The following is a 12,460-nucleotide window of genomic DNA, read 5'->3' on the forward strand; positions in this document are numbered from 1 at the left end:
TCCTTCCCTGTCTCTCTACTTCCTGGCTGCCATGGACTGAACAGCTTTCATCTGCTGCCCTCTCTCACTCTGTGCTTTCTACCTTGGAGCTTGTTCACTGTGGACCGAAACCTCTGAGCTGGATAACTCCTCCTCCTTTACATGCCGAGTCCGAGGTGCTTTGTCTCAGCAAGGGGAAGGTGACTGATACAGTAGCGATATTGCAATTGTTTATTTTTAGTTAGAGAAAGTCCCATTTGAATAATTCACTATTGGTGGAGTATGTATACACGATATTAAACAGATCAATGATACTATACCGATCACAAGAATCTGAATATAACTGTAGTCCCCAAACATTTTCTGTGAAATACTTTAGGCTTGATGAGACATGTTGTCTCTGTCGGGAACTGACAGTAGACATAGACAAAACACAAGCAATTCATAAATGGTTTGTTGAGGCCGTGTGCCAATATCAAAATACTGGCTTGGACTGTAGACTAGTTTGTGCACGGCTGTATAGTACTGAATGTTTCACTACATTCTTTGTTCTGTGGCGTATGAAGAACATGATACCCACAAGGTCTCTGGCAGCGTTCTCACCCTCCTTCTGGCTACAGTTCTGGCGCTCCTCACACACTCCTTCCTCATCTCCCCCACCCATTGCCTCTGCCTTGCACTGTGCTTTCCTGCTCCGACCCCTCCCCACAGATGCTGACCAGTCCCTCAGAATCATACATTTTTGCCGAGCCCGGCATTTCTGATTCACTCTGCCCTGCCTTTTTGTTCTGAGAGCCCACTACTTATTTTATATATGTTATCTTCTTAAGCTATAAATTCCCCAAGCCTAAAGATTTGTTTTGTTTTGTTCTGTGCTTAAACCAGTGCCTGGAGTACAGTTTGTGCTCAATAAATAGCTGTAGAATGCAGGAATCCATCTACTTTTTTGTTACCAGCAAAAGGCCTGAAAAAAGTACATGATTATTAAGTGAAATATGGGATATTAAAGGAGTCTGAGAAGAGTATATGATTATAGGTAAGGCAATACTTATTAGATACATTAAGTAAATCTTAGCCACTATTATCAATTTTTTAAAGTTAAACTTTAAGTGGAGAGAGGAGAACCTATATTTTTTAGGTATGAAGACCCTATAGGTCAAATGTATATCACTATGGCTGGGATAGTAGAGGTGTTTGATATCAGTAGCTGTCACTTCATTATTATTTTCTCCAGCAAGTAAAATGATCTTCAGACTTAGAATTCAGAAGAGACACCCTTAGGGGAGACTGAAGATTCGGGTGTCGGAGAAGGTGAAGATTCTGTCCATTTCCTCTGTTTCTCACTGTGATACTCCTCTGAAGCTCTAAAGAGTGCTACTACTTACCTATGTAAAGCACTGAGCTGAGATCAGTGATCTTTGGGAAATCACAGAGGTTAGAAAGTGTGTGAAGTGCATAAAACAAGAGATAACACAATGTGTGTGAAGTGCACAATGTGTGAAAGTGTGTGAAGTGCATAAAACAAGAGATAACACAATGAGTAACCCAGATTTCTAGGAAGACAAGGTAGCATGCAACTGGGCACAAGTCCGTGGCAAAAGTTATTTCTGATATTTCTTTGAGTAGCTGAAGTGCTAGGCAAAGTGGGCTGACTTTGTGCTGTTGTTTTCTCACTGTACAGGGTGATAATCATTGAAAAAAGAAAGTGATCATGTAAGGCCAGTGTAAACTCAAACACAATAAAGTACTCAGACTAACTTACTTTTCATTCTCTAAAGAGTTATTAGATTATAGGTCAGGGTTTCTACTGGTAATGTTGGATTTGGACATGGTTAACTGTAATACAGTAGGTATATTTTGTTTCATAATCAACTGAATTAATCTCAGCCTGTGCTAATTTATCTGTGGTGTCCGCATTAAAAAAGCAAAGGTGAGTCATGCACTGGGTTTCACCTGCAAAGTAGACTGCCAGGACCAGTCATTGCATCTTTTGAGCTCCCATAGCAGCTTGGGTATGTTTTTAACTACTGAATCAATTGCAATTTAATTATCTGATTATTTGTCTTTTTCTTTTTTTTTTGGTTTTTCTCCAGTACCGGGAACCGAACTCACGACCTTGTGCTTGCCAGGCAGGTGCTTTGCCGCTGAGCTAAATCCCCAGCCCCTATTTGTCTTTTTCTAAATGATAATATTAGCACTTTTAAAGCAAGAATGAGGTCACATTTCTATGGGAGAGTTGCCTTTGTATTAGCTCCTATGCAAAGTATTTGTAATTTTAATTGACCAACAAATTCAACACTATTCAATATTATAATGCAACTATTAAAATAGTCAAGATGATTACTTGGGAGAGCAAGTGTTATCTAATAAATGCTATGAAAATTATTTAACTATTGAGGGGTAAAAATTAAGAATAAAAACAAAGAAAAATGGAAAACTTCCCAGCACTATAAATTACAAGTTATTTGAGTAATAGCATACACATATAAAACCAAGAACATAAAAGGAGTATTTATGCCAGAGTAAAATAAAGATGGCCTCTGCACAAAATAGTGAAGTATGTCACAGAGGAAAAGGCAATAAACTTAGTTTTATAAGAATTAGAAACAGTTTTATACAAAGGAACATTGGATAAAAATAAAAAATAGGTTTACATCAAATTATTGTAGTTATCAAAATATTTTCAATTGTGAGATAGTGATCATAAATATAAAGAGGAGCAACCGTTCATTTTGGGATGGCTGTTGTAGGCCAGCCCATGGGGTAGGTACTGGAGTTCAACAGGAAGCCAGGAAGCTCTTGGGAAGCTTCTTCACAGTCTGTCAGGGATTAGCTGAGTATGAATAAAATTTTAGGTGGCAACAAGGGCTTTGAGGAAATAAAGAAGCTGCAGAAAATGTTGGGCACAGGGATTTGTCTTTTTCTATTTCCAAGATTTGCATGCTGAGCAGGAAGGCGTCAGAACTGTTGTTCCTTGTCTTCGTTAGCCAGGAGACACTGCGACTGGAGAGTCCCAGGGCCCCTCCCCTCCGCGAGCCCAGCTCGGTGCACACGCTCACAAGTAGGTCTTCGCTTTGCCTGATGCTCCAACTTGCTGATCAATGACTTCTTTCAGGATAACTCTGGTGGTGTTGCAAATACATTTAAGGTGACAAGTAGGTTTTGCAGACACTGCACATTCCCTGAAGTTCAGAGAAGTGCTGACATGCTGCAGGAAGAAAACAAATTGCATAAGCTTCCGAGCTGAGGCAGGAAAGTTTTTGCTTTTTTTCTGGCTTATTTGGGGCTGTATGTTTTGAGGGAAAGACGAGGGCATATTCTGGAGAGTTCTTATGTCTCTATTTCCATATCTGCTCTCCTGAGCTTGTAAGGAAACGATTTGTTTCATCTGTAGAGTAGGAAGGACTGATTTGTATATATCACATGAGACCTGAATGCTGAACACCTTGGGAATTATATGGGAAAGAAGCTATATTAGGTGGAAGTGAAGCGCACACTGACCCACTAGCTTGACTCGTGATACACAGCATCACCTTGACCAAAAACACTGAGTTGGCATCAGCAGAAAGATTCTCAAATATATTGATAAGAGCTCTTTTGTAAATGCCCTGAGCCTTCATTTTTGCTTGATTAGATCAAAGTAAGATACATTGGAGGATGAAGATATTGAAAGGCGAATCATCTCCACTTGTCCGTGGGGCAGTGGCCTGAGGGTCTTGTGTAGGGAATTATACCACCAGCTCCTCCACCGTGGAAATGCAGGGGAACTCAAATCCTTACGGCAGCAAGCTGATGATCACGGATAGTAACATTCTGCAGTTATGCACATACATTGTTTCTCTACTTCTCTGGGTAGCTGTTAAGTAGGTGAAGCTAAGTTGGTTTTTGATCTTTTGGTTTTTAGTCACTTTTTATACAAAAGCACGAATCATCAATAAACACACATCCTCAAGATATTTTTATGAGACAAAGGGAGCCTTTTAGCACAAAGGAGTTTAAATCTCTTGAAACTGAATGCTTATCATTTGTATTTATTTGGAATTTGCCACACTGAATAGAAAAACTTAAGGGGAAAAGAAAATCAGTGCAACATTTCACAGGGACATTGGGATCGAGTTACAGGTTCTAATTTGGCTTTTTCCATCATTTGGTTTATGTCTAAAGAGAGCTTGAAAACAGAAAAGGAATGTGAAAGTGTATAGACCAACCCTGCTGAAGCAGAAGGCCCAGGGAATGCAGCATTTTGAAGTGTTTTAAGCCTTAAAATCTATTTGTTCACCTATTGTATCAGAAAGTGTGTGTGTGTGCATTTAATATTTATAAAGGCATGCACGAGATTAACAGATAGGATATTAATTTAATAAATTACCTGAACAATTTATATTGAGACATGTTTTAGGGGTGTGCGGACCTAGCAATGATCCAAGCAAAGTCCTTGCTTCTACTGGGTAAACTCAATACACACGTGATAAATATGCAAGGATTATCGATTATCTTATCTAATACCAGAATGAAGCATTACCAGGGCAGAGGGAATGATTTGAGGTGCTGTTTTAGAGAAATAAAATACAGGGAAGGAGAGGATACTTCATCAGAGACACGGATGAAGTAATGGAGAGTCATACTGATCTTAGGGGGCGGGGCATCCCAACAGAGGACCCCGCCAATGGAAGATCTCTGGTGAAAATTTGCTTTGCATGACTCCTGTCTGCATCATAGAAACACTCTGAGGCTTGGCTTCCTCAACTTTAACATGGAGATAACAATATTTGATCTTCTCATCCACTGGGGTGGGGCTGAGTATAACGTTATTTGAAAGCTGACAGACCCAGGCCAAAACGTCCTATCACATGAAGGGCAGCCCACGGCACACACAGGTGCTTCATTCAGAGCCAGGCGGAAAGTCTTTCAAGCTCACTCAGACACAGGGAACAGATGTCAGTGCTAATTGTATCATTGTAAAAATGTCCTCAATTTAGTGGGAGACACCATGAGATAGTTATCCATTGACTTCAAGTGCCTGATTAGTGTTAGTTGGTCTGTACCTTTTTGCTGTGTTGTGAGCCCTGGTTTTCTTTGTGATTCTGTCACTGGGCTATGAATCTTATTGCTAGGTTGATGTTTTAGAAGGGGTTATACTGCAGAAGCCTTCCTGCCTCTTACCGTCCACCCACATCTACTCTGCTCAGCTTGCTAGCTACTGAGTGACCTAAAATCTCTGAGCTCCATGTGTTGGCTTGGAGGAAACCTATTGCTTACTTTTTGGGGTGTATCTCCCTTTTCTCCCATCTAGATCTTGCCTTATGTTGGCCCCTTGAAGTGGAATTGTCATCTGAGGAGATGACTAGAATCCTAGGCCCCTGGGTCCTACCTCCTCCTAGCTTTATGATGACACTGAGGGGATCTGTGTTGCATAAGCTTTGTGCTGAGAAACACTCCCTGAAGCACCTCTAAAGGCAAATAGGACTTTACCAGAACCTTTCTATCTCTGGCCTGGACGTCTCAGCTTTTTCAGATGTCCTTGCACTGAGGACTTCGAGCTGACAAGAGAGATAACCCGGCTCATTCTTTGCAGTTGACGCTACTGTCTTGATCTTTTTCCATCTTCCTACCATGTTATTTTCCTCCACTTCCCTGAATTAAAGTGTTACAACAGTGTGTAAGATATATCGTTATAGAAGTTATTTTTACTTAGCTTACCTCCCTATAGCTAGCTGGATAGTGAAAATCTGCAGGAGTTAACCTTCCCTCTAACTTTTCTTGTCCAGGATAATCATTGGGGGAGCGCTTCAGAAGATCTACAATAATGCTGATGTACAACTCATCCCTTTTCTGTTCTTCTGGAGCTGGTTATCACTACGTCTTAGGCCCTTCTGTTCATCAACGGAATAAGTGGGGCTTTTGTTTCTCCTTCATAGATGTAGAAAACAGAATTATCATGCTTTGTCTTATGCCAAAGTCTTAGGGATTGAGTTGGGGCCATAATTCAAAGTGATTGACCTAGGGATCACTGCCCTCCTCTGCAAAATATACGGACTCTTCTGGCAGCACAGTTTTCTATCTTCTCCCTCAGAAACCCTGGCGGGCACAATTCTACTGCAGGTATAGTTGCTGGCATTGCAAGTGTGTCTTTCCCACTCAAGGATCTCCCCTCTGCCTCCAGCATGTCACAAGAGGATCTCCTACACAGCTCACTTTGCAGGAACTCACGCTTCACATTTGGTTGGAGTCTGAGTGGGAAGGAGACGCTGTGGACAGTGGCAGACACATGCTGTATGTTTTCCCTTGAGGCAACTGCCTTCTCCATTCAGATTTTATTAAACTTATCATGAAAGGAGCTCCATAATTTCACAAGACATGTAGACATGTTCTTAGCCTCCTGCCCAAGTTGCATTCTGCTGTCTGTGGTTTTCACGTCCTTGTTTTGAAAGACACATGACTTTTGAGTGACCGTGAGTCAGCAGGGGAGCCAGAACCCTGACAGGAGGATGGAAGGCTGGGCAGCAGGGCTGCTCCTTCCTGTTGGATATTTGCTCAGCTCTGCTCCCTGCCTCTCTGTAAAGCTTGCAGGTTATTCTCTTGCTACCTGTGCATATAGGAGCTTTGCTCAGCACCAAGGCACCAAGGCCTTTTTACGTGCAGAGGAAAGGCCAAAGTAATATCACTGAGGGCTGAGTGGGGTGAGGTCTGAACAATGGGAAGAAGAATGTTCCTATAAAACAGGGACGCTCGGCAGTAGGACCAGTGAAAAATGATACCAATTATGTAGAGCAAAGTGCCACCCATGAAGCAGAACATTTTAGTTCTCCCTATGCCAGGCTATTTATGACTTTTTGTCCAAGGCCCAACACACGCCTGTAAAACTAAAATATGGAATCAGCTCCATCTGTTGGGTGGAATGGGGTCCTGTGCTGAAAATTTTTAAGGAAGAGTTAATTCCAGGGCCCGGGCAACTTTACCTATGCCATATTTTCTCCTCTTTGCTTTAGTTGCATGAGGAAGATGGGTGACTAATTTTTATTGACACATTGAAAATATTTAAATTCATTTAATTTAATTGAAAAGATTCTGTTTTGACTGGTCACCTATACGACCCTTGAAGAAGAACAATCTCTATTCCAGGGTAACTTTTCCCTGCAGTTCTGCCTGCGATGGTCCAGGGCTCACAGCTGGTTTCCTGACAGACCCCCACAAGATGGCGACAACGTCACAGTGGAGAAGGGCCGGCGGCTGCTGCTTGACAGGAATACCAGCGTCCTCAATTTGCTGCATGTTAAAGGTCTGTGAATGGGAAGATCCGCTCCGTGCTATTCTGTGACTCTGGGAGCAGAAGGGAGGGGAACGTTTTGGATCAATTCCAGCATTTGGTTGACAATTTATTCTCAGACCAGACTTTACTAGGAAAAAGCAGTGGTTGAAGGGTTCAAAGTAAAAGCCCATCCGTTTGGTTCTCACAAGCACAGAGCTTGATTATTTTAAGTTTCGGAAAACAAGAAAGTTCACAGTATTCTCAGAGAATATGCTTCTTTAGTCAAGCCCTTTGTAGTCATGCATATCCAGGGCTGCCTCACAATATAGCAAAATGCCTGAAATCGGTTAAGGCTGCTGGCTTTGAAATTCCCTGCCAAGAAAGCCATGTCTTCCTGCCTTTCCCCTCTTGCGGTTTTGACTTCTTGGTCTCATGGAAAGTCATATAAATAGGCTTCCTTATTGCAAAGTGGCCACATAGCTCTAGGGCCTAGGAAGCTGGAAGAGACAGGGGAATTCAGATTTGAACTCCTCCACCACATGGCCAAATGGCCAAGTCAGTTACTTCACCTCTCTGTGCGTTTGTTTCCTAATCCATTAAATGAGACTAAACATCATTGCGTACTTCAGGGGCTAATACTAAGGAACAGAGATCAAGGTGCCTTTGGTCCTTGGCAAATGAATGTTTGGGAGATGCGATTGGTTATGCATGTCTCTAAAACACTAGACTAAAGCATGGTCCTTTACTATAAATCTAAGGTGTGATAGAAATATATGGTGACAGTTTAAATTTTAAAAATTGATTACGGCAAAAGACACATTGGCATGAATCCCCCTTAAACTATTTACTGTCACTTTAAACACTCAGCTCATTGTTCTTGCCAGTTTCTCAAGCAATTCTGAAAGTCTCCTTTTGCGGGTGTCTTTATGAGGTGGGATCAGAAGTGCGGTGAGTGCTGCTTCCTCGGGCCAGCCAACAGAAAGAGAGGCTCCTAAAAAACATTAGAGTGCGTCCTCATCTACCTTATTCCTAGATCTGGCACAGTCCCACTTCTGGCTCTTCTGCACAGTCAAAGTACCATGAAAGTAAATGTTTTGAATCAATTCCGGGCATAGGGGCAACCACTACAACACAACTAAGGAGACTCATGAAAGAGTTCGTCCAGAACTGCTTCAGAAAGTGGAAGAAGGAAGGGATCAGTGTGTTCTAAGCAAGCGAGAGTATTTTGAGAGGGATTAGTGGCAGTGTGTCTTTTACTGTGAGGTTTTTTTATTTAAGCATGTATCATAGTTTTTGATAGCGTCTCATACCATTTGTTCTTGTTAAAGATATGGCTACAAAAGAAGATATTTTGAAGAGAATAAACTCATGCCATTTTGATACCTGTCTCTTAAAAATGGAATCAAATTTCTCTGATTTGACATTTTTTCATTCTATATTTAGAAACTTTTATTTTTCTCCAGCAATGAGGAGAAGCTTTCAGTGAATCAATTAATTAGCATTCCTTAGGAGAAAATTGTCTGTCAGCTTGGACTTGTAAATCTGATATTGTGCATATGTGTGTGTGTGTGTGTGTGTGTGTGTGTGTGTATGTGTGTGTGTATGTAGCTAGATGCTGTGAGGAATGCTGATCATTATCAGCCATCAACTACAGAAGGACTAGCAACGACAAAGGAAAATTACGTACATAAAGCTTCATCTTGGAAAAAGATTCTCTTGTCACATCTAACCTGTGCTCTCCCCATAGGAGTTAAGTTCCGCTGGGAGGTGGCGTACCTTTCAGGTGTACAAAGCTTTTGACATTAAATTGCTACAACCATCTGTAGAAGTTTTTCAGCTCAAAGTCTTAGACTAACTGTTCTCTGTATGTAATATTACTTCAACTACATTCAACCAGGGAATGGATTTGGTAGAACAAGATCCCAAAGACAGAAGAGACATCAGAGAGATTATCAGAGGGATACTAAAGGGAAGGAGCAAGGAAGGGTAATATATACATGTAGCTCCTCACCCTTAGAAATTTTAAGATATGAATGATTCAAATATGTGGCTTTCAATAGTGGTTTTCCTTAATATTCCTGTTTCAGGCAATATTTTAATGTCATATGATTTAGAACAAGTGAGCTGTGTTTGGAAAGATCAGCGTTCACCTTGTGGAGAGGGAGTAGTTATCTGCAGGACCTTCCCTTCCTCCTGGGGAGGAGGAGGGCTGGCAGGAATGCAAAGCCAAGCAGTGGGTCAGAGGTTCTATACAAGCAGCACACAGGAGTGTTTGGAAGGGCACACGGAGGTATGGGTTGAGAACAGAGAAATGACACAGATCAGATAATCTGAGAATTCTTATTAAATGGCAAAGGAACTCTGAAATACAAGAAAAATGAGGAAAAATTCTTAATGTCAGTGATGTGTAAAATTACTAAAGAAAAAATAACCGGCAAGTAAACAAAGATGTGTGATTTTTAGCTCTAAAATAGGTGGTGCAGCAGTGAGGTACAATGTGTAATCGAGATGCTCAGGATGTGGGACTAGAGCTGGATTATAGAGAAAATGCAGAGATGATCATTTGTATCTGAAGGATGTTCTGATCATGTAGATATCAATGTTCACACAAAATCAAAGCTTAAGGAATTCCCACTTTTAGTTATTAAGGCAGTGTGTGTCCAAGGGCCCAGGCCAACGACGTCAGAGGCATTGTATGCTTCTTTCTTTTTCTCACATCCTGTGACCATGCTATCAATGACCCCTGCTGGCTGGCGCTTTAACATAGGTTCCATATATCAGCACTTCTGTTGGTATCACTCTAGTTTTAACCCTCATAATTTATCCTGGACTATTAAAACTTGCCTCTAAATTGGTTCCAGTGTTTCTAGATTTTTGTCCTCCTTATAGTAGAACCCTGTTTTCATTTGTTGCAGCAATGTACTCATTTAAATGCTATATTTTCTAGCCTACCTCATAGCTAGACATAGTCTTCCAGCTAAAAAGCTGGCCAATGAGATGTAAGAGGAATGTCTTAGAGAATAACAGGGAAATTCCCTAAAGTACAGCTCACTCAGTAGGAAGCATATTTGTTCTTCCTTTTTTCGTACTTCCTTGTACGTAAATGTGACAGCTAAGTCTGCAGCCACATTTCAGAGCATGGTTATTTGTTGAGAATAGGGAAGAAAAAGGCTAGAGCAACCCAGGAACCTGAGGACTTTGAAGCTGCCATGTTAGTAATGAGCTGCCGTCCTCAAATTGCTTTTTTTCATTAGAAAACAAGAGTTCACGTGTTTAAGTCACCGGCATTCGGCTTTTATACTATATGTTATAAATTAATTCTAACACTTCATAGTCCATGCCTTTTAAAAATCGGATCTTGTTACTCTTAAAACCCCCCTAGTAGCTCCTGATCTTATAAAATTCAAAGTTCTATTATTTAACCTCCAATTCCTTCTTTAACCTTGTTTTCTTTATTCACTCTGTTCCAATTCTTCTACAAGTGTTCCTCCTCAGGACCTTTGCCTCTGATGCCCTTTGCCTGAAATATTTGTCTTTCAGATTTGTGTGGTGGGCTCTCTTCTTCCATTCCTTTTGGAGAAAGTATGAGCTTATCAAAGAGGGTTTGCTGGCCATCTTTTTCAAAAAGATGAAACCACTCCCTGCTATCCTCTTTTCTTTTCTTTTACTTTATTTTTCTTCACAGTTCTTATGACCAAATGATATATTATAAATACATTTTTAAAAATTGTCTCCTCTACTGCAATAAGCTCAGAGAGGGAGAGCATTAATCAGTTTGCTTACTACTTTTCCTTCAGGGTCTAGAATGTGTCTGGCCTAGGGTGAGGGAGGGCTCAAAAATCCTACGTTGGTTGTTGAATCAGTGGACAACTAGATGGTGCAGAAGTCAGCTACCAGATGGAACCTAGTGTGTATATTTTAACAACCCTTGCTCTTTCAAATATTGTTTTCTCAATTAATTTATCTTCACCATCCTTTGTTGTTCTCAATGACACACACCCCTCCACATAGACATACCCACATCACACATGTATGTATGCTCGTATATATATCTCATGTGCATACACATGCATGGCCTTGAAAATACATATATGTTCATATACAGTCCCACACAATATATAGAGATACACATGACAGACACACTTATATGACTATACATGTCATTATGAGATCTTAGGAAGATGAAATCCATCGCTAAGTTATTTTTTTCTGTTTCTGAAAGTCATTTAAAGAGTACTTTTATGATGAAGAATCCCAACTCTCAAATATGTGGTTAATACAGTATAGTTCTCAACCTTTAGTATCTTTTATGGTCTATACTATGTGTGAAAGTCCTATTCAAATATGAGATTGAATCATTATCATCATCATCACCAACTGCAATTCACTCTCTGGATTTCTGTTACTGCCTGTGTTTTTTTTTTTTTTATTTTTTTATTTTTTGGTTTTTCTCCGGTACCAGGAACCGAACTCACGACCTTGCGCTTGCCAGGCAGGCGCTTTTGCCGCTGAGCTAAATCCCCAGACCCCTGCCTGTGTTTTTGATATCCACTCATCAGATCAGGAAAATAGCTGAGTGGGATTTTCTTCATTTTTGTGATTCCACAGACAGGCTGGGATAAAGCATGAGAAATTTCAAATCCAAAAGAAATAGCTTCAAAAGGCCTTAACCAACAGAATAAAAGGTATTATGGTGGAAGTTCTTTCTTGGCTAATTTTATATTACACAGAATGCATTCTACAGGAAGTAGATGTACACTGAAAGGATTAGTGCTAAATAAAACTGGGACTAGGTCATGGAGAAAGTGGATTTGGGACTTCTTTATGGAAAAATGGATTCTCTGCATTATTTTTCTATTTATGTAAAGGAATAGGCTCTTAAATCAAGGAAACTAAAACTTTTACCTGTGAGCCCTCAAGAATCTTGAACTCTGTCTAACTAACATTTCCAACTTTAAAATAGAGTTGACATTTTTCTTAAACACATGAGTTCTATGGTGAAAAGAATTGTACATTTCTTTGTGGTGGCAGAAATAAAGTTGTCACCATTATTTATGATGCTATGCATATCAATTCTTGGCAAGTGCCAGATATTTTTGCCATCATGATATAATATTTAACCTATATTTATTATTATTTTTTTACTGTAATTAGAGAAAGATCCAAAGTTCATCTATTGGGGCTGGGGATTTAGCTCAGCGGCAAAAGTGCCTGCCTGGTAAGCGCAAGGTC

General features: G+C 40.4%; 1 protein-coding gene across 1 annotated transcript in view; it reads left to right on the top strand.

The window, feature by feature from the left end:
• Pkhd1 (polycystic kidney and hepatic disease 1 (autosomal recessive)) overlaps positions 1-12,460 on the top strand; it is a gene marked incomplete in the record, with an annotated part of 446,270 nt that overhangs the window by 129,674 nt on the left and 304,136 nt on the right. Inside the window, 1 exon segment of the mRNA XM_013510899.1 lies at positions 7,102-7,258. Coding sequence (XP_013366353.1) covers positions 7,102-7,258 — 157 coding nt within the window.

The sequence above is a fragment of the Chinchilla lanigera genome, unplaced genomic scaffold (genome assembly GCF_000276665.1).
Source record: "Chinchilla lanigera isolate Chin_1 unplaced genomic scaffold, ChiLan1.0 scaffold00010, whole genome shotgun sequence".
Taxonomy (NCBI): Eukaryota; Metazoa; Chordata; class Mammalia; order Rodentia; family Chinchillidae; genus Chinchilla; species Chinchilla lanigera.